Source organism: Cnephaeus nilssonii (assembly GCF_951640355.1).
Source record: "Cnephaeus nilssonii genome assembly, chromosome: 11".
Lineage (NCBI taxonomy): Eukaryota > Metazoa > Chordata > Mammalia > Chiroptera > Vespertilionidae > Cnephaeus > Cnephaeus nilssonii.
This window is the reverse complement of record NC_137082.1, coordinates 69,295,324-69,317,956: the sequence shown is the minus strand read 5'-3', so window position 1 is coordinate 69,317,956 and position 22,633 is coordinate 69,295,324. Positions and strand designations below refer to the sequence as shown.

Below are 22,633 nucleotides of genomic sequence, written 5' to 3'. Positions count from 1 at the left end.
TCGGCCTGGCCCCCGCGAGTTTTAGCCTAAGTGAAGCCGGCCTAGGGCCCGCCCAACCCAAACCTCGCCCAGTTCTCCAGGTTCCTACACGACCCAGTCCTTGACCCTCCCCCACGCACACCGCCCCTTCTCCCCCCTCCTCCTCTTTCCGCTCCCCCGCCCTTATTTCCGTCCCCCTCCGCCCGCCTCCCTCCCGCTCCAGGCCCACGCCCTCCGCCCTCCCGCGCCCGCTGCCTCCCGGCCCTCCGCTCCGCTTCCTCCTCCCTCCGTCAGCGCCCCTCTAGGGCGGCCGGGGCAACCCCGTGCCCCGCTCGCCCAATGAGGAGACGGCGCAGGGGACGGGGCGGGGCTCGGGCCGGAGCGGAAGTGGTGACCGGAGCGGAAGTGGAGCTGCCGCCACCGCCGCCGCCGATTCCGGAGCCGGGGTAGCTGCCGTGCCGCCGCTGCAGCCGCCGCTGCTGCTTGAGGAGTGGGCCTGGGAAGGAAGCGGTCACCGCGCTCGGAGCTCCGCTCGCCATCGTCTTTGTCCCTGCCGACCTCCCACGGTGAGTGCGGCGCGGGGCCCGCCCGGGGCCCCCGGGGGCCCAATCCCGAAGCTCCCCACTCGCGGCGGTGGCGGCAGCGACCAGGGCGACCCCCGGGTGGGCTCCAGGAGTAGTGGCGCGCGCCTTCCTCTGCCCCGCGCGGTCGCCTGCGGCGCGGGCCCGGCCTCACCGCGGCCCCTCCCTGTTTCCGGGGCCGGGCCCTCGGCTCCGGAGAGGCCCGGCCGCCCTCGCCGCCCGCGGACTGCCCGGCGGGCTGGGTGCGGCTCCGGACCAGACCGGAAGGGATAGCCAGGCGCGCACCCCGGACCCTCCCTCAGTGCCCAGTTTCGATCCCCGCGCGACTCCTCCCTACACCTTGGGTGTTGAGATCCAACGTTTTCAGCCCTGTCACCCCTGCTCCTTGCTTTCCGGTTTCCAGAAATTAAAATTGAACCAAATGCGGGCGAGTTCTCGAGCCCCCGTGCCCCTGCTTGACTCCCCCAGAATGGGTAAGGGGTTTAACCTTGGGAGAGAGCAGAGAGATAACCCCCCCCTCCCACTTTGCAGCAAAGCCATTTTTCATCCTCGTTCTCTGGTTTTGGAGCCCGGTGGGACCCGAGATTCCCTGGTTCCCTGGGAAGCACAGGGTTGAGGTTTGCATCAAGAAAATGCATTTGTTGGAACCGGTTACTGAGTCAGATCGGATCCTCAGGAAAAAAAAAAAATGTCAGAGACTGAGAATCGAATATTTTCCCACGGTATTTACCGTCATTAATGCCAGAGCCTTTTGTGTACTCGCCCAAAATTCCCCCATACTGTGTGTTAGCATGTTTTTAGGATTGAAATGTGCCTGATGGCTTCCCTGGTGGTAGGGAAGGGTGGAAGTGATTTGGGGCCCTTGTCTTCATAAGATGAGTACATCTTTGTCTATTGCGAATGGAGAATTCTGCATGTAATGAGGTTTTCAAAGGTGGCAGTATTGGTAAGACAATTTGCCAACCTTATCTGTAAGAATTCGTTTCTCGTGTCCTTGCCTTCACTGCTTTTCTCTTTGGTAGATAGCATCAGGCTCTGATTTTACTTGCCCTGTGTGGGAGATAGAATTTGGCAAGATGGTGCTATGAGCATATAAAATCAGGAGGCCACAGGAGCCCAAACAGAAAGATGAAGCACTTGTAAGAATATAAAAATTGCATTTCTCACTCTGTCTCAATTGTTCAAATGAAACCACACATATGTGCAGTCTATAGAACAGAACATGTGGCTACTCAGTTTTTTTGCATTTTCCTGTTAGAAACTTAAATGTATAAATATTACTTGGTTCTTAGTGATTTTCTTCTTGAACACTTCCAATACACCCCATTCCTAATTTTGGAGTATGTATCTCTGTTACCTGAGCCCTCGTTTTCTATGTCCTTAGCAGCACACAGGATGATAAGGATATAACCTGTCCATTTTCTGGACCCAAATTAGAATTTTAACCTATGGTCTTCAAAATAGAAGGCTAGTAATTCAGTAGCAACTGCTGCATTATTTTCCTAGCCCCTCCTTTCAAAGAGATAAGAAACCATTCACCCATCTTACAGATGGAGTCTTTATGACAAGTGAGGTGATTTAGCCTAGACCACACACCTGGTTTTCAGATTTAATATCTTCCTTCATCAGTAGTAAATATTTATGGACTGTCAGCCTCTGAGGTATGGCTCCTACCCTATAATCTTCTGTACATTTCCCATCATGCAGTGCTTGAAGCCATTTTAGAATTGGAGCTCTATAGATCCGGGAGACAGCCTCCATGAAGCCAGGCTGAGCACATTCCCATGATGCCGGCTCCCAAGACAGAGTCTCCAGGTTTTGGGGCCACTGCAATAAATGCATTTTGCTCTTTTGACTATGGACATGGAAGCAGGATGAGCACTACACCTGGCGTCAGATCAATTTGATTCGGTCTTGCCTGTAGTAGCTCTAGCTGTGATTTTCAGCCTGCTGCTTAATCTCTTGGTTTCTCTAGCTCCGGAGTTGTGAGGCTTTTTACAAACTATAGATTGTTAAATAGAAGCATTTGGTTTTGTTTTCTAATCACTAAGTTCACTGTTAATGGCTTTCTTTTTTTCCTCCAGTTGCATTCTGATGAGATCCAACCTTTTTGTATATGCTGCTTTCAAAAATTGACATAGTATTAACAGAACCTAATTTTGTGTCTAGCATCTCCAATCTTTCTAGCACATTTTCTCATCTCTGTATTGCAAATGGTAATAGTCTTTAATGTGTTATTGTGACAAATTCAATAATTAGAATAAGGATCTGGGATATAGTAGGTATTTAATAAATGTTATTTGAACATAAAAATGAAGATGAGCATATATAGATCAGACATATGCTATATAGCATAGACACATATGGAGTTTATCCGTTTGTCATTCACCAACTGATGAGGTAGCATCAAACAATTAATGTGTAATAATAATATCCACCACTTAATTTCTTACTATGTGCCAAGCTTTGTTGTAAGCACTTTACCCATTCAGTAACCCTTTATAACTGCCAATGACAGGTAACCACTGTTAGCCTCATTTTACGGATGAAGAAACTGAAGCACAAAGAACTTAAATCATTTTCCTAGGGAAATACAGCACAAGGTAAGTGTTGGAGCCAGGAATCAAACCCAGGCAGCCTGGCTCTAATGATAGGTTTCTACTTGTAGTAGAACACACATATATCTTTCAGTGTATACAGCGTAATTGTATTTAAATAGGAATTTTAGCTATTTTTGAAAATAGGTACAATGTAATTTGTTGAGGGGGAGTATATATATTCTGGCTTGAAGGAATGATACTGCTTGTGAAAGACCATTTTTTCTAGTATTTGCTTCATACTAGAGAGAAAGCTAGTTAGTTATTTTGTGGATTTATCCAGTCCTAGGTTCTTCATCTAGTTGAGTTTAGTCAGGACCTTATTTATTTATTTATTTATTTAAACCTTCATTGTTGAGGGCCACCTTTATTGATTTTTCTTTATCATACTACCTTTCTGTAGAGTTTTAGACTTTTCATATTTTGTTAGGAGGAGATGAGTAGAGAGAAAATTCTAAATTAAACATCCTGTAATGCTACCTGCTTTTTCAGTGGCATCAAACTAAGCTGTTTTCCTTTAAATGGAATGGATACCTTAGAGAATGAACTAAAATTTCCTTGTAAAGCAACTTTAAAAAAATAAATATCTTTATTGATTTCAGAGAGGTGGCGGGGGGGGGGGGGGGGAGAAACATCAATGATGAGAATCATTGATCAGCTGCCTCCTACATGCCCAACACTGGGGATCCTGCCCACAACCCGGGCATGTGCGCTGACCGGTAATCAAACAGTGACCTCCTGGTTCATAGCTCAACCACTGAGTCACCGCGGCCGGGCTGTTAAGCAACTTTAAATTTCTGGGTTCCTACATTTTTCTAGGGAGAGGTGACAATTCACTAGCCAGGAAGCAAGAAATTAATTGTATAATTAATTTTAAGATTTAGAACCATCTTGGTCTCAATACGAATATGATCTTAGTATCATCTATATGTCATGATGGAGAAACTAACAATTGGATTCTGAAGGAATTTTTCTAAGGGGAATACTTCGGAAGGAAATATAGATGAATATATTTTGTGATGTGCCTGCTAAAATCCAATCATCTTAACTGCTTTCTCTGCTCAAAGATCTAATATAGGCATCATTATGTATTTGTAATACTTAAAATGGGGTGAAATTGATTGACAACCTCTAGAGAACAAGTCATTCCCAGCAGAGTTGGAGTGAGATTACTTTTTAAAAAATTTGGCCATTCCTCTATTATGTAAGTTCATTTCATTGTTTTCCCTAAGAGAGCCAACAATAAAAGTTATTTCTGAATGGCCTTGACCTGGACAGAGATTGGAGGCAACAATAAAGTACACGTGGGCCCTGGCCGTTGTTATTGTTTGTCCATAAATCTTACCTGAAAGCTTGTTTAACAGTCTGGTGAATTTCTGGCATATGCTGTTTCTAACTGCTTCATTTGATTTTAGCTTTTAAAGCTAGATGAATTAAGGCCAATTCTCAAATCTCACTGTAATACCTTTTGAAGAATCTTCAAAAAATTGTTCTATTTTTTTTATTAAATAAGCATCAAAAATCATAGTTGATCTTTAGGAGTAGTGCCACATAGAGGAAAGAGCCAGGTACTGGATTTACTGTGTGACCCTGGGCAGGTAAGTTTTGGCATCTATAAAAGGGACAGTGACATTCCCAGGATTAAATGAGTTGATATAAATCCTTAGTGCTTTGCACATTTAGGTAAACCATAATTAATGGATTTTTTTGGTTTTCTTTACTAGACCAATTGTATAGCTGATTAGACTTTTGAGAGATGGACACAAAGTATTTCAAGGGTTTGTGGAAGCTCAGTTTCCATGTGTAAATATAACAGTTGGTAGCTAAGAAACAGTTAAGTGTAGCGTTGTCTTCTGATTGGAACTGAAGTGGCTCTTTTTAAAAATAAAAACCAACAAACTCATAGGTACAGATAACAGGGAAAGGGGATGGAGGGATGCTGAACGTTTGGTGACAGAAAGAGACTAGATTTTGGGTGGTGAGTGCACAATGCAATATACAGGTGATGTTTCATAAAAAATTGTACACCTGAAACATATCATGTAATTAACCAAGGTTACCCATTCTTTTTAAAAATGAATTAAAAAATTCATTTTTAAAAAGAATGAAAGGAGCCCTAGCTGGTTTGGCTCAGTGGATAGAGCGTCAGCCTGCGGACTGGAGGGTCCCGGGTTCGATTCCAGTCAAGGGCACATGCTCAGGTTGTGGGCTCAATCCCCGGTAGGGGGCATGCAGGAGGCAGCCAATCAATGATTCTCATCATTGATGTTCCTGTCTCTATCTCCCTCTCCCTTCCTCTCTGAAATCTATAAAAATCTTAAAATTAAAAAAAAGAATGAAAGTAATCTAGGACAGAGTAGAAATATAGTCTGTATTTTATAGGACAGATCTGGTCTTCCTGCCTCAGTCCACATAGGAAATAGAAATAGCAGCCTGTTCAGTTCCTCAAAAAAGTGCATCAACTGATCAAAAAGTTTCATATTCAGCATGACAGGCATTGTGCTATGTGTTTGGCACCCACAAATAAAAGTCTAGGTTCCTACCTGAAGCTTATAATCCCGTGTGGGAGCCAACAGACATTTACAGTAAACTGATAACTGCTGTTATAGAACTAGGCAGGGGTAAATGAACATGCTTTTCTTTATAGAAGTCTGTCTGAATTTAAAAGAAATGAGGCATGTAAGTGTCCCTTCAGCTGTTGACCATTTGTTAGACTTTTGTGTAGAAGCTACTGTGGCTGACATTTGAGTACTCACAGTGTGCAGAGACTGTGTTAAATGTTTTTTATCGGGAACAAATTTATTCCTTACAAAAGCCCTATTAATAAGTAGGTTTGCCTATTTAGTGCATGATTAAAAAGACTCACAGAGGTCCAGTAACCTCTGGAGTTCGTGTGTGATACTGGTCAATTGGACTGGGTCACTCCCATTTTGTTGGTGGGCCCAAAGCTTTTGAACCCTATTCCCAAGATCGACCAAGTGGGCAGTCTTTATGGATCATAATTAGCATACTGTCTTTTTTTATCATCAATCACTGAAAGCCAGGAGATCAGTTTATTGTCACCTCTGCCACTGATGCACATTGTGTGACCTTGGGCTTAACACTTACCACCTCCATTGTTTTAGGTTTAATTTTGACTAATTGGACACAGTTAATGATACTCAACAACTGATGTGAGAGAGGGAAGGGATTTTCAAATAGAAGTGCAGTTTCCCTCCACAATCATGTTCTCTGGACATCATGCTAACGACTTGGTATGTCAGACATGCTGTGTTTCATTTTCTAACAAAGCCTGCAAATGTTTGAATGGAATTAAATTTATTACAGGACTCTGAATTTTATGTGTAGAATGGCACACAGACTTTTTAGAGTTGGTGATTTTCAGTGAGTAGTTTTCTTTAAGAGCCAGGAATACTTTTACTGGTGACACCCACCAACCACCTGGTTCCACTGATTTCCTCAGTCCATCCTTGTCCTGCAGGAGCTTGACATCTGTTCTTCCTTCAGCAGAATGACTCCAGAGCTGTAACTTTCTTTATGGTGCTACTAGAGGCCTGATGCATGAAATTCGTGCATGGGTATGGTCCCTAGGCCTGGCCTGCAATCTGGGCCATCTTCCCCGGCTGCTGGCCCTGCCCCCTCACCGCCACCCACCCCCAGTTCTCCCTTCGCTATCAGGCATTCGGGAGCCTGCCAGCCAGGGGGAGGGATTGAGAGGTTGGCTAGCAGGCCCCGTTCAGGTAATCGGGACCTACGGGCTAGGGACAGCTCCTGCATTGAGTATCTGCCCCCTGGTGGTCAGTGTGCATCATAGTGACCGGTCGTTCGCTGTTCAGTTGATTTGCATATTACCCTTTTATTATATAGGATGGGTGTTCTATCTGGAATGGTACATCTGTGAATGTTTTTCAGAATTTATTGTCAATTCCTTACCCCATGCAAACTTTTGAGCGTAGATTTTTAAGATGTTCCTCGCAGTTTCCTCTCTAGATTGATAACTGTTCTCATTTCTGTATCTACCTTGGCCTTTGATTTCTCATTCATCTAGAAAAACAGAATGCACTTTATTCATGCATCTATGTTTTTGGTCCCTGTGAGGAGTTCCCTTTTTTTTAAATAATGTTTTTTCTTTATTGATTAAGTTATTACATATGTGTCCTTATTGCCCCCCCCCCCCCCCCACTCATGCCCTCACCCCCCTGTTGTCTGTGTCCATTGGTTAGGCTTATATGCATGCATACAAGTCCTTTGGTTGATCTCCCCTCCTTACCCCACCCTCCCCTATCTTCCCTCAAGCAGTTCCCTTTTTCTCTTCTGAATAAAACCCCATCCTAACCCATAAAGCCAGTCAGGACCATTCCTGTTTAAACAACCTGTTCCCTCTCATTCTAGCCTGGTTCCTTCTCCAAGAAGCAGCTTTGATATTGTGCTGTCTTCTCATTTCATGTACACCATCTTGTTTGTTAGTTATAAATGTCTCCTTTTAACATTTTAGGAAACCGAGATTCAGAAAAGTTATTTAAAAAGTCACCTAATTTCTTTTAGAAGCTCAGATTTGTTGTATGTAGGGCTTTCCATTGTGCTATGCCCAAGGTCACACAATGTGATCAGATCCCACTCAGATTTGTTTTGTATTAGCGCTTCAGTAATCCTGACACATAATAAATATAGAATCCTCGCTTTAAACTTATAACAATTATTAAATTCAATTAAATTGAGGGTTTTTTTTCCCTTGAAAACAACACATATGTGAAAGTTAATACTTCCAAAAGCCACAGCTGTCATTTTCAACTTTTGCTTTTTGCAATGCTTGAAAGAAAGAAAGAAAGAAAGAAAGAAAGAAAGAAAGAAAGAAAGAAAGAAAGAAAAGAAAACATCGATTAACAATGGCTAGAGAGCCCTTTATTTTATTTTATTTTTTTCTTATTCTTGAATGTTTCCTTCTGGCCACTGGTATTTCATGGCTATCTGTAGAATTATTCTTCATAATGTTTTTTAGGAGATATTTTACAAAGATGAAATGTTGTGATGCAGATTTACCCTCACCTTCTTTATCTCTCTTTAACAGGTATTTCTATGACATTAAATCCCTTCTCTAATATATTTTTACTGCTTTCAGAGAGAGGAAGGGAGAGGGAAAGAGAGAAACATCAATGATGAGAGAGAATCATTCATTGGCTGCCTGCTGCACACCCCACACTGGGGATTGAGCCTGCAAACCCGGCATGTGCCCTTGACTGGAATTGAACCCAGGACCCTTCAGTCCACAGGCCGATGCTCAGCCCTCTGAGCCAAACTGGCTAGGGCTCTTTCTTTTTTTATAATCCTCACCCAAGGATATTTTTTTCCATTGATTTTTTTTTTTTTTAGAGAGAGAGAGAGTGGAAGGGAGGGGGAGAAACAGAGGGAGAGAAACATCGATGTGAGAGACACATTCATTGGTTGCCTCCCACATGCACCCCAACTAGGGCCACGAACCAAGCCTGCAACTGAGGTACATGCCCTTGACCAAACCTGGGACCCTTCAGTCCAAGGGTCTAACCACTGAGAAAAACTGGCTAGGGTTAAATCCCTTCTTTTGATGGCCATGTAATCTTGTAACATTTATCTCTCTTTGAACCACTCCCCGGTTGGATATTTGAATTGCCCTCTGAAGTGCTACATCTAGTGGCCTTGAACAGCCCGACAGCCATCATTATGTGGCTGTGCTTGAGCAATCCCATTCTGGAGCATGTCGGTGACTTCTTGATCTATGCCGGCACAAGGAAATCTTTGGCCTACTGCTGGGTTACACCTCTTTCGGTCTCTAATAAATTTTTCTGCTTTGCTATTATGGCTTGGCTGTTGGTGCTAGGCCTGATGATGGACTGCAGTCTTTTAAGGCCTTTTAGAAGGCAAGATAAAGGCTCTCTTGCCGATGTTTATCTTGGTCTGGAACCTTCCTTCAAAGTCTCAGAAGAAAAATAAGTTCTGATTATAAACCATCACTACTTAACATCTAGAAAATTCAATTAGGAACTACTGAATAAAACTGTTAAGTTAACATTTGTGTCCATTTTGAGGACATTGAGGGGTGAAGTCTTATATATAATGTTAACATTATAATATTCACTTCCTGTGCAGGATTAATCTGGACTTGCTTTTCCTTCTCATGGTTTGTATGTTTTTTTAAAAAATTGCAGCTCTGACTGGTTTGGCTCGGTGGATAGAGCGTCGGCCTGCAGACTGAAGGGTCCCAGGATTCGATTTTAGTCAAGGGCATGTACCTCGGTTGCAGGCACTTCCCCAGTAGGGGGTGTGCAGGAGGCAGCTGATCGATGTTTCTCTCTCATTGATGTTTCTAACTCTCTATCCCTCTCCCTTCCTCTCTGTAAAAAATCAATAAAATATATTTTTAGAAAAATTCCAGCTCTAACTGGTTTGGCTCAGTGGATAGAGCTTCGGCCTGCGAACTGAAAGGTCCCAGGTTCGATTCCGGTCAAGGGCACAAGCCCGGGTTGTGGGCTCGATCCCCAGTGGAGGACTTGTAGGAGGCAGCCAGTCCATGATTCTCTCTCATCATGAATGTTTCTATCTATCTCTCCCTCTTCCTTTCTCTCTGAAATCAATAAAAATATATTTTAAAATAAAATAAACTCCAAGCTCATATTTTGTGATGTATAGGCACTCTGAGAGGTGTGATATGCACTATGCATTTTAAAAAAATTTTTGTACTTACTATTCTTTTTTTAAAAATTATCTTGATTGTTGAAAGTATTACAGCTGTCCTCCTTTCCTCCTTTGAATGCCCCCTCCATGTATTTATTCTTTAATTCTCTGCCCCACATCTTCACAGTACCACCTTTTCTGAGGTGAAGCTATTGTTTCCAATTTATAGATTGGAAGACTGAGATTGAATAAGCTCATGTGGCTGTGTAGTGGTAGATCCTGCTCTTACACATTTTCCTGTTGTCTTTCCACCATACCACATATATGTAGCCTGTGTTCTTTCTGCTCTCCCAGTAATGATTTATTTAAAAAATTCACAGATAGATACTTGGACATTAATTTTGTGATTGGCCTATTTTAGGCATTAAATGAGAAACAAATGTAAAGCTTTTCTTTTGAGGACATGCACATGGCTCATCATAGATATAGAGAAGCCCTAGACTGTGTAATAGGCTACAGGTGTATTTGGGTTCATAGGCAGGGTAGATCAGCTGGGGATGGGGTAATCAGGGAAGGCCTTCTGGTCCTAGATGGATGGATAGAGTTTGTATAGACAGAAAGTAAATAGGACATTCTAGATGAAATGAACTATAGTAGTTCCCCCTTACCCTCGGAGGATATGTTCTATGTCCGAAGGTAGTACCAAACTCCATATATACTATGTTTTTCCCTTTACATAACATAGCTATGATAAAATTTAATTTATAAATTAGGCACAGTAAGAAATTAACAACAGTAGCTAGTAACAAAATAGAACAATTATAACAATCTACTGTAATAAAAGTTATGTGAATGTGGTCTTCCTCTTTCTCTCTGTAACTGATCTGATAATGGAAACTGCTACTAAGTGACTAACGGGCAGGTAGCGTCTTTGGCTAGAGTCTGTGGACAAAAGAATGATTCACATCCTGATAGTACCGAGCCAGGCGTCATGAGATTTCATCACACTACTCACCGTGGCTTGCAATTTAAAACTTACAAATTGTTTATTTCTGGAATTTTCTTCTTAATATTTTCAGACTGCATTTGACTGCCGGTAACTGAAACCGTGGAAAGAGAAACCAGAGATAAGGGAAGACTACGGTACAGAAGCAATTTTAGGCATGTTTGATCATGGCATTTAGAGTATTCAGTGATGTCCAGCCTGGGAGAAAGGTGCATGTTGGAGAATACTGGAAGAGAAAGTCTTAACAGGTCTTGAAAAGCCAAGTTATGAAGGACTTTGAAAGCCAGGTAGAGTTTAGATTTGATGGAGAAGAGAGAGTCATTGAAAGTTATGGAGTAAGGGTGAAAGAGAGAGTCATTGAAAGTTATGGGGTAAGGGTGGAGGCATGACTAATTCTGAAGTAGGTGCCAGAAATACAAGGGATGAGGTACAAATATAAGAAGGATTTAATGTGCTTATGAAGAATAGGTGCTTGGAATTATTTAAGAAGAGAGAGAGTTCTACCAAGGTTGCAGTTTGTCTATTTTTTCATTTTGGGATCTGTTCATTTATTCAGCAGATATTTTTGTTTATACCGATTATGTGCAAGGTGCTGTGGGGGATATGCCCTCAAGGAGTTTTGGTGTTGTAAGGGATTTAAGGAATATAGACAAATAATTTTGGTACTAAAGAAATGTGATAAAACCTTAAGAGAGGTATACAGAAAATGCTTTGTGAGAATATTTTTAGTTTAGAGTAATGCTGTCCAATAGAAATACAATGTGAGCCACTGTATTTCCAGAAAATTCCAGAAATAAACAATTTGTAAGTAGTTTAAATTTATCTTGTGGTAACATTTAAAAAGTAAAAAGAAACAAGTGAAATTAATTTAAATACTTTATAAAAATTTAACCCTTTGCACTCGCTTGCTTTTTTCTCGATTCCTTTATTCTACTTGGGATTTAATTTTTTAAATACCCCAGATATTACAAAGCGCGGCAGTAGAATAAAAAACTGGAGTTTCTTTTCATACAAACTTATTTATTTAATGTAAGAAAAGCCCAAATAAAGGAGGAGGGATGGAGGGAGGGAAGGGATGGGCTACCGATGCTAACCGTGTCGAGTCACACTTGACATCCGAGTGCAAAAGGTTAACTCCATATTTCAAATATTGCAGTTTAAACATCTGACATTAGCCACGTGTGGCTAGTGGCTATCATATTAAACGGATCAGGTGTAGTAGCTTATGAAAAGGCTTCGTGGAGGAGTTGACATTTAAGCCATGCTTGGGAAGAATTTTGTATGCAGAGTAGATGGAAAAGGACATTCCAGGTAGAGGAGTGGCTTGGTGAACAAAGAAAGAAAAGAATACTTTGTATGTAAGAAAACCATTTTGCCAGAGAAGTACGTATTGCATGGAAGGCAGGTTTTGGGAAAAATCTGGGAAAGATGGTTCGAAAGCCTTACTGGTGGGAAAAATTGGACTGCTATTGGCAGGAGGGGGCTTTAAAGGAATTTGAGCAGGAAGTGACTTGATCAGAGTGTCAAGAATGAAGAATGGATCTGGTAGCAAAGACATGAAGTGGACTAAAGATAATGAGAGACTGGAAGTAGTGAGACTAGGGAAAGGCGCATGGGAGGTTTATTATAGATGTAGAAGTAGGAACAATTTAATTTCTCTGTTGTCTGCTGCCTTCCTGCAAACTGCTGGGTGTTGTGTAACCCATTTCCTGTTGAAATTGGTCTTGCTGCTTCAGAATCCATGTTATATAAGTCAAAAGTTACATAAGCAGCAGGCATCAGGACATTTAGCTATGGCTTTTGCTTGTTGTAAGTTGTTTTTGTATGTGTAATTCAAATTTTTTAAATAGATTCATACTTTATTTAAGGCGTGTGGTCAATCTTTCCATATCATGATGGGTTCTCAATCTCCAAGAGCTCTTGCAGTGATCCCAAAGAAGCTTGAAATAGTTGTCTCCAAACCAGAAAGATCCCATTTTATTTTGAGAAATAGAATGTGTACTTTGGGAGGTCCCAAGGAGAGTCAGAATTCTTTAAAGAGGTATGATTTAACTTTTAATGTTTGGGAAGGGGAGGAAGAGGTGTGCATCTTACTTGGGGGGTCTAGTAGAGCCAAAGAGTTTCCAGGTCTCCTTTAGCAGTATTGATCCTTCGTATTTCTCTATTACTCTTTTATAATACTGCATGGGATGGCTTAGCTCTGAATTGGCTTGTGGCCAGTACTTTATTAACTGGAATCTTTCCCATGTAGAGTTGCATAGGCGCTGTTTTATGAATTTGGAGTGGACCACTAAGACTAAGTGACTGCTGACTTTGAATTAGTCTACAGACTGGGAAATTTTTAAAGTTAATTGAAAGTTGGCTTCTTTCTATTTCTCTCTTTTAGGAACAATGAAGTAGGGTTATTTAATGATGGAAATAGTGTCCTGATCTCAAAGACTTTATGGTCAAGAAAGTTAGACATATTGAGAGAGTATATAATTTTAGCATATATATATGTTATTGTTGACAGTATTATAGTTACCGTAATAATGTCCTTCATTCCCATCCCCCCCCCAATAGTATGTTTTTTTGATGTGCTTATTATATTAGAGTAGACTAGGTTGTATTGTGGTAACAAACAGCCCCACCATGTCAATGACTTAACCCAACAAAAGTTTATTTCTTTTTCCCATTGCATGTCCAATGCAGGTCTGCAGGGGTTCCTTCACCTTACAGACTCGTGTTATAGAAACTCTACTGTTTTGTGACAGTGGCTGCTGTAAGAAGAGAGTCTGATGAACCATACAGGCTTTTAGCAGTTTTAACCTGGAAGTAGCATCATTTCTAATTATATTTCATTGGACAGAACTAATCGTGTGACTCCTCCTACATGCAGGGGGTTGCCAGGAAATGTAGGAGAGCAAATCAAATATTTTGTGAGGATTATTAACGCTCATAGTCTCATTCTAGTGATGTGGGTGAAGATGTCAAATGGATCAAGGTGAGACCTTTTCACTGAGTGTAAGCTTAGAGTTAGTGAGCCTTATATAAAACACAGCTCTGAATATGATTTAGGTAATAAGCAGGGGGAAGAAATACCATAGTTCTGAACTAAAAAACCAACTATTTCAATTGTCTAGGTTTGGAGTGTATCTTATCATTGTGTTCCATCTCATAAAATACTTTTATGTGGTACAGGCATCTGTAGAATTTCTCCCTTGAAAATACAAAAATGACTTTAAGGCAAAACCAGTTTGTGAATAGGGCTTATACTTCCTTTTCTATTTTAAAATTAGTAACCATTTTCAGAGACTTAAATTTTTATACCGTGTGTGTGTGTGTGTGTGTGTGTGTGTGTGTGTGTGTGTAGTAATGAGAGAATTTGTTTTAAAAATACTGATACTCCCATCACTATTTAAAGTAGTATTTTATCTTTTTATACTTTGGGATGTTAGTGTATTTTTACACTGGCACAGATGGATCTATTGAAATTTAAACCAATAGTACATAAAATTAATTTGTATTGGCTAATTTTTAGCTTCATGTTATCCAAAACTTACTGTATTCTCTATAAATGGTGATTATTATAGTGGGGAATTGACTAAGGTGAGGTGAGTAATTTAAACAGCATTCACTGATTGGTGAATAAAGGGTTTGATAAAATGATAAACTGAAGCCACTAAGATTTTTGTCTATTTCAGAGGAACTTTTAGATGAACTCAGTTATAATTTGAAGTTCTGTTGCTGTGCATGTTGTAGAATACACTCATATCTCTTGCAACCTATACCATGTACTGAATTAGTGCCTGATTATTGTATATAATCCGGTGGAGAGTTGGTAGTTTTCTTATTTTCCACTGAGGAAACAAAGCTCAGAGGTTAAGTGATTTGACCAAGGTCATACCACTTGTAAGTAGCAGGGCTGGTGCTAGAGCCAAATTTGCCTGCCCTTGATTTATGCTACAGTGTATTCTTGTAACAAATTTAGCAAATCACAGAAGATATGATAAAAATGGCACATATTTTTTAGGTACCTACTGCTTGATGGGCACTGCCAGATATAACATAAAGTCTTATTTTTTGCCTGAAGATTAAAGCAATCATCACACTTAAGATATTTTTCCCTACATTATTTGGTCAAAACAGGACAATTTTTGAAAAAAGTAAAGAACATATATGTAGCATAAGTTTCTAAAGAAATCATTATTAATCAGTCTCTGTGTGTTGAGGAGGCAGATGCGGAATGTAGAAGAAAACAAAAACTGTAGAGAGAGACACTTGAATTTGAGTTCTGGCTCTCTATCATCTCTAAGCCATGTTGCCTTTGCTGAACCTCTGTTTCTTCACCTCAAAGAAGGGGGCGGATTATTATGAACATATCTGTCTTGTAGTATTGTTGGGGAAATTAATTGACCAAAGTAAGAAAAAAATCTTAGCAAAATACCTAAGTTGATAGGTGTGTCTGGTCAGTGTTGTTGAGGGCATCTGGAAATAGATGTTACACATAAAGGTATGTTTCTTTTCAGATGGGTGGAAGTAGAGTCACGCAGGCATTTTCTGGGCCCTGAAGCTTGACATTTGTTTCTCTTTTTCTCTTGTTCTTGTTTTAGGGAATGACCATGGATAAAAGTGAGCTGGTACAGAAGGCCAAACTCGCCGAGCAGGCTGAGCGCTATGATGACATGGCTGCAGCTATGAAGGCAGTCACGGAACAGGGGCATGAACTCTCCAATGAAGAGAGAAATCTGCTCTCTGTTGCCTACAAGAATGTGGTAGGCGCCCGCCGTTCTTCTTGGCGTGTCATCTCCAGCATTGAACAGAAAACAGAGAGGAACGAGAAGAAGCAGCAGATGGGCAAAGAGTACCGGGAGAAGATAGAGGCAGAACTGCAGGACATCTGCAACGATGTTCTGGTAAGGGCAGTGCTTCTGTTTCAAACAGTGATTTGTAAGTTGTATTAATTTAATGTTCAAATGCAAACTCTCAAACAGCTTATGAGACAAAGGTGTCTGAATATACTGGAAAGCTGCAAACCATTTGCAAGTAATTTTTAAACATAAGTGATTTTTCTTACCTCTTATTTGATCAGAGGTTGCTTATCACTTATGGGGAATTTTCCTCTCTCCCTTCAAAAAGACCTGTGAAAAATAGGAACATTTAGTCAACATTCCTCCATCTTTTCTTCAGAAATCGAATCCAGATAGGCAGGATTATAGATAGATGCAGTACAGATAGGCTATTCTGAATATTAGGAGCAAAAAGCTAGGCTGCCTTTCAGCCTCTGCCCCGTGTAAAGTCCTGCTTTTGTCCGAAAGTTAGCCACGTAGGTCTGTTTGGGGATTTTCCTCTCCTATGTTTTATAGAAACCTTGGTCAGATGATTGATTCCTAACTGCTTTCACTCTGACCACCATCTGGGGTTGGATGGGAGGGGTGCATATTCTAGAGCAAATCATGATCATATTGTCTTTCCCTCACATCCTGAGCCCACTGGGAACTTTCTTTTTCTTCCAGGTGAAATCAGGTAAAAATGAACGGTGAGGGCTGCTTTGAAGGGAAAAGGAATTCACACTTGTGGATCTACCTCCTCCCCTGCTGGCTGCCTCTCCGAATTACTGCCCATGACACCTTTCTTTTGAAAACCTGTACAAAGCTTGTCAGCCATCGGGCAGTGCTCCTCATCCCTAACCCATAAGGAGTTGCACCCTGTCTGTCTGCAAAGAATTAAAATTAATATTGCTCTTTGCATCTTTTCACTTTGATCACATCCCCTTATAACTAAGCTTTTGCATTGAGCTGCTCTTTTTGTTAGACTCATAGTGTAAGAATGTCATGACTAAATTTGTTGCCTGTTGGTAATTTGGGGGTTTGTTAATGGTGCACTAATTCCTGAATGTTAGGTGCATCTGATATTCAGATGAAGTATGGCATGTATTCCAAGGGCAAGAAAGTTCCATAATTCCTGAAAATGTAGACCAGCTTTTAAGAGCATCTGAAAGAATGTGAAGAACGCATGGTACTTACTGCCTCTTAACCAGTTTTTCAGGATGCCACATTCTAAAACAACTCTTCGAAAATATTGCTCTGTTTACGAAGCTTGGACTCCTTCAGAACTGCTTTTGTTGTAAGCATAAATGTTTAAAGGAATTTATTATTAATAATAGTAGTAGCTACCTTTTGAGTGCTTACTATGTGCCAGGCAACATGTTAAGCACTTTATGTATTTAGCTCTTTCTCATAACTACTCTAGAAGATGGCTATTGTGCTTCCTGTTGGAGAGCAGAGGAAACTGAGGCTAAGGATAGTTAGGTCATTTGTCCAAGGTCATACAGATAGTTCCTATCACCTAGAGAACCATTATTAACATTGAAAAAGTATCATTCCAGACTTTCTGTACATATTTTTGTGCGTGTAGACACATTTTAATATTAAAATAGGATTCATGTGATATTTGTAATCTGCCATTTTTATTTCACTCAGACTTCTTTTGAGAACCTTTTCATATTAACAGTGTAGTTCCGCATCATCATTTTTAAGGCCTACATAGCATTCCATTGTATGGCTCTACTTTATTCAACCCCTTATGGATGGTGAAGTGATTTTTAACAGAAGAAAACAGACATCTGCTAAAAACTTTTAAACGCTTTGGATGAAAAATGTTTTTTTAAATCTTCAAAAAAATATTTAGAAGTGGTAGTGTGTATCTTGAATCTCAGACATAGTTTTAACATCTTGTAAATAATATTTCCAGATTCTTAACAAAATGTGAATCATTTTTTAGGAGCTGTTGGACAAATATCTTATTCCCAATGCTACACAACCAGAAAGTAAGGTGTTCTACTTGAAAATGAAAGGAGATTATTTTAGATACCTTTCTGAGGTGGCTTCTGGAGACAATAAGCAAAGTAAGTAACATTCAAAAAAAGAAAAGAAATTTGAGCACTAGTGGAGTCAGTCTTCCTTTGTAATAATTTTAACAGTTTTTGCCTTGTCTGTTCACTGTAGACACTAACATCACAGTACTCAGAAAGACCACAGTATTGTGCTGACCTGTGTGATAAACGTGGTCATGGGGGTTGACAGATGAAAATGTATCTAAAGGGAAGATAGGGAGGGCATTAAAAGTCTGGTGCAGTCCTGACCAGTTTAGCTTAGTGGATAAAGTGTCAGCCCGTGGACTTGAAGGGTCCCAGGTTCAATTCTGGTCAAGGACATGTACCTCAGTTGCAGGCTCCATCCCTGATCCTGGTTGGGGAGTATGCAGGAGTCAACCAATTGATGTGTCTCTCTCACATCATTGTTTCTCTCTCCCCCCTCCCCCCTGAAAAAATACCCTGCAGTGAAAATTTTTAATTTTAACAAAAATTAAAAATAAAAGTCTGGTGTAGTAATACTTCCAAAGGGAATTTTAACTTGAGGATTATTTGGTAGCTCTCTTTAGAGGTGAAACTTGAGCATGAAAGCACGATAAAAAGAGTGATACATCTCTTTTATCTCATACATGTATTACTGTGATGGTGGTAATTATAGCTGTGTTTTATTAAGTGCCTATTATGTGCCAAATATTGAGAGTCTCATTTATTCCTTACACAACCCTGGGAGTTTGGGTGGAAGTCTGTTCATTCTTCTGATAAGGAAACCAAGGCTACAGAGGTTTTCACTTCAAGCCACACACCTAGTGAATAAGAGCTGGTAATTCAAGTTTGGGTTCAAAGTCCATGACCTTTCCACTAGAGCATATTTTTTATGTTCTATCTTGTTAAAGGTTATCTCTGTATTTCTTACTGCCTTCGTGGGCTTTGTCATATTGTTTTTGTTTTCCCCCAAAGCATTTAATGTAGTACTTAACTTAGAACAAACATTTAGCAAATGATTGTTAATCAATTTAATCCAGCCCAGTTTGGTAAAATAATTTGATAGTGGTCCGGTGTGTGATGCAGCTTCTGAAAGAACCCAACCTTTTATATTTTTTTACCTTTCTTTTAGCCACTGTGTCGAACTCTCAGCAGGCTTACCAGGAAGCATTTGAAATTAGTAAGAAAGAAATGCAGCCTACACACCCCATTCGACTTGGCCTGGCACTGAATTTCTCAGTGTTTTACTACGAGATTCTGAACTCTCCTGAAAAGGCTTGCAGCCTGGCGAAAACGGTGAGGAAGGCCCTCTGGTTTCTGATCATAGTAAAACAGTGCTGTTCTTAGTAACTTATTTCCTGAATATAACTCATTGTCTTGGACTATTTTCATAAAATATATACTTGAGTATATATTTTATGAAATAAATTCATACCTACTTTCTGATTTCTTCTCAACACCTGCTTTTTTGTGTTTTGTTTTTGTTGTTTGATTAGTATTTGAGGGGGTGGTTGTGGAAAATTCAGGGTGAAGGCAGTTTGTTGTTTCTTGTCAAGCTTTGGGTTATAGAATTTGGAAAAAGTGTGTGAAATGAAGTTCCCTTGCATAATGGAACCAGATTTAGTGGTGTGAAGTTCTGTTCTCCCTTCATTCCTTGTATCCAGATCTTTTGAGTTGTAGTTTTTTGTTTTGTTTTTGTTGTTGTTTTCTTCTTAAAGGATTACTAGAAATGTCTTTGGTAATTAAAAAATTAATGAATTTGCCTAGAATGAATGCTCTATTAACAGTGATACCTGCTGACTTATCTAAAAATTTTTGTCATTATTGATGCTTTATAAACATTCATTATATGTTTGCTGCAACAGCTGGCAAACAAGGTAATAATGGTCTAGGTTCTCCCAAAGTGCTGGACAGGATAAATTATATTCATTTGTTAGCAGGAAAAAATTGGACTAAATGTGCTCCAGAAAACCTGTGATTTCTTTGCTAAAGGCTCTTTGTTGTAGGCATTTGATGAAGCAATTGCTGAATTGGATACACTGAACGAAGAGTCGTACAAAGACAGCACGCTGATCATGCAGTTGCTTAGGGACAATCTCACTGTAAGTACTACTGGTTTCAGTTACTGCTCTTGGAGGGTTTACAGTCTACTCACCCACCTCATAAGTCACTATTGCCCAAGACCCAAGAGAGGTTTGTGCCTTGTAAGTATAGTTAACATTTTAAAGTGTTAAATTGGTTCAATTTAAGTGTTGAATGAGTACTAAAGTTTTGAACCTTTTTAGTCATCACTGTTGGCACTCATACAGGAATAATTTTAAACAGTTGAGGGAGATAAGGCGCTACAGATGGGAAACCGCCCCGAGAGTACATTTTAGTAGCCTTGCTTTGATCATAACTCTGTTTTTCTCTTGCAGCTGTGGACGTCGGAAAACCAGGGAGATGAAGGAGATGCTGGGGAGGGAGAGAACTAATGTCTATTGTGCTCCGTGATCTGTTCAGTGTCACTCTGTACCCTCCACATATATCCCTTTGTGTGATAAAAAAAAAAAAAAAAGAATCGTACATTGACTTTCGATTTTTCACAGCCTCAGCCTAGCAAAAATGGTCCATGGGATAAACAGCTGGTATTTGTATCTTAAACTCAGATTGGTCACATAAATGCCACGGCATTCTGAAGTTTTGATTTTTAACATTGACAGGATTACTGTGTGTTTAATTTTTTAAAAAACTGAACACTGTGATTATGGGGTTTTGTAACTAAGCAGAACTCTTACTGGTAGAAAAAATAGACCTGAATTATCTGTAACTTTTGGGAAAGTTTAAACAGTCACTGAAATACTGCTCCATTGTAAAGTTGTACAGAAAGTTGTAGTGATTATATTGTGATGCTGGGACTTGGAGTGAGATACCTGTCATTTCGTATTCGAGTTTAATGGCAATTCACAGTAATTATGCCTGTTCAGGGCTTATTATAGACACTTGACCAGTTGGGGCTCTTGCCACTCAAAAGTTCCTGACCGCAAATGTCCAGTGTCTTCCTCTGAGGAAACTCGAAGCCGAAAATTGAAATTCTTTGTGGCAGTTAACTGGGTTATGACACCATGAGAAGGTCCAGTGCTCATACAACACACGTGACTAAAACCCCTGTCCTACAACAATGTCACTGATTTGCAACTTGTGCTTCAGTCGTGGGATCTATTTTCCTTGTAACCATGAGCTAAAGAAGAAAGCAAGCCGTGTATCTTATGAATGGCCTTATCTGTCTCCTGGGTAGTAACTTTATGAATAATGTTCTGCAGAGATTGCCTTTCACATGAGGAGTACTCAGTCTTTGGGTTCTTCCTAGCTCCGGGCTTTTAAATTCTGAAATCTAAACATTCTTTCCCATTGTCTTTTTGACTGTTGACTTTGTTTTTCTCTTCCTTTTAAGTTTCTGTCCTGTTTTACCTTTTTTTTTCTTTTTGAAATTTATCTTTATTTTTCTTTTGTTCACAGTTTAATACTATATGGACAGGGATAGGAGGCCTGGAGGGGGTGAGAAGGGAAATTGGTGAGCACTTTGGTGAGCAGGCCTTGTTTCAGTCAAGAAGAGCTTCCAGCACCGCAGCTCTGTCTTCCTCCAGTTTTCAGCACAGTTGTTCTTCCGTCACCAAGATCTGAATCAAAAAGTATTTTTAAATATCCATGACTCCTCTCTGTATTAACAGCCAGCCCTGATAATGCTTGTTGGTACCTGATCTCCCAACTGTACTCATCCAGCCAAGTTCACAGACATGTTTAAACAAGACCCTCTGATGCAGGGAAGTTGCATGATCACTGCATTGGGGAGAATCCAGAATACCCAGGCCTACCAGTCTCACAGTATCCCCCTCTCTTTTAACATTCCACATAGCTGTAGTATCCATCTGTTTGTCCATCTGCTGAAATGAGAAAAGAAACCTTCATGCACTGATGAAAACAAACCAAAAAAAAAAAGAAAAAAAAATCCCTCCTTTCTAGCTGAACAAAAATGTGCAGTTAAATACTTGGCGCTTGAAAATGCAGTAGTGAACGTGGAACGAGCCTGTCTGTATATCTGGTAGCTCTTTCTTGCTTTGTTTTTCCTTACCAGTATTCTGCCTCACGTTTGCTTCTGTGATGGTTATATTGCCTAGCAAGCACACCCGTGGTTGTGAAAATAGTATAGCAAAAAAAGAAAATCCCCGGTTATTGATGTATTAGATTTGTGTATGTCTTTTAAACAGTTCTAGTTTCCACCTTACACGGAATAATCAGGAAACGTGTAAAAATTCAAAAGTGAAATAAAAAATTTTATCAGTTAGTTGCCTGTGAATTGATGTTGATGTGTGGCACCATTTCTATCACTACCAGAATTAGCTAACTTTTTTTTATCACACTCTAATTTTAGGCTCTACTCTTTCTTTAAAAGTAGGCAACAGCTTTATGTCATCCTTTAGAACTTGAAGTCAAGGTGTTGTCTCAGGAAAGAAATTACCATTAATACAAAGCCTGCCCACCTTAGGTCTTTGGGAGCTTCTAAAATTTGGTGATGCCAGTGGATTTTGCATCCCATTCAAGTCTCTTTTCCCCTCCCACCCACCCACCCCCCCTTTTTTTTAAAGCCCTGAGATGTAACCAAGACAGATGGTTACATAAGGCCTGGTCACCTCCAAAGTAATAATTGTCATCTGTCTCAACACTATGGGAGCCAGCAGCTCTTGTGTTTCCTCATGGGATTTCCCACAAGGAGAGGGGGGAAAAATGATTGGGAGGAGAGAGCAATTTTTAGCCCAAGATTAGAATTGATTGGTGCCTTCTTGCTACTGTAGGCTGGGCAGCCAGACCAGCTCCTGCCCCTGGTTCTGGAGCTGTTCCACCTTTCAGAGACACGCCCAACCAAAGGTCACGGGACTGCTTTGTTGCAGCAGGGAAATCAGGAGGGTGCGCCCCTCCTAGAGGCCAGGTGAAGTACTGTCCCACAATG

General features: G+C 40.4%; 1 protein-coding gene across 1 annotated transcript; it reads left to right on the top strand.

Annotated features, from left to right (window-relative positions):
* Positions 1-356: 356 nt before the first annotated feature.
* On the top strand, positions 357-21,970 carry YWHAB (tyrosine 3-monooxygenase/tryptophan 5-monooxygenase activation protein beta). Its single transcript, XM_079783862.1, has 6 exons — positions 357-545; positions 15,404-15,706; positions 17,574-17,697; positions 18,779-18,942; positions 19,653-19,748; positions 20,064-21,970. Exons 2-6 carry the CDS (start codon positions 15,407-15,409, stop codon positions 20,118-20,120), a joined length of 741 nt encoding a protein of 246 aa, XP_079639988.1. The 5' UTR covers positions 357-545; positions 15,404-15,406; the 3' UTR covers positions 20,121-21,970.
* The last annotated feature ends 663 nt before the right edge of the window (positions 21,971-22,633 follow it).

Excerpts from the sequence above, each read along its gene's own strand:
- YWHAB (XM_079783862.1), top strand. The coding sequence starts at position 15,407 with ATGACCATGGATAAAAGTGAGCTGGTACAGAAGGCCAAACTCGCCGAG. Across the intron at positions 15,707-17,573 it reads ACATCTGCAACGATGTTCTG|GAGCTGTTGGACAAATATCT; the intron begins GTAAGGGCAGTG and ends ATCATTTTTTAG. Across the intron at positions 18,943-19,652 it reads CTTGCAGCCTGGCGAAAACG|GCATTTGATGAAGCAATTGC; the intron begins GTGAGGAAGGCC and ends TCTTTGTTGTAG.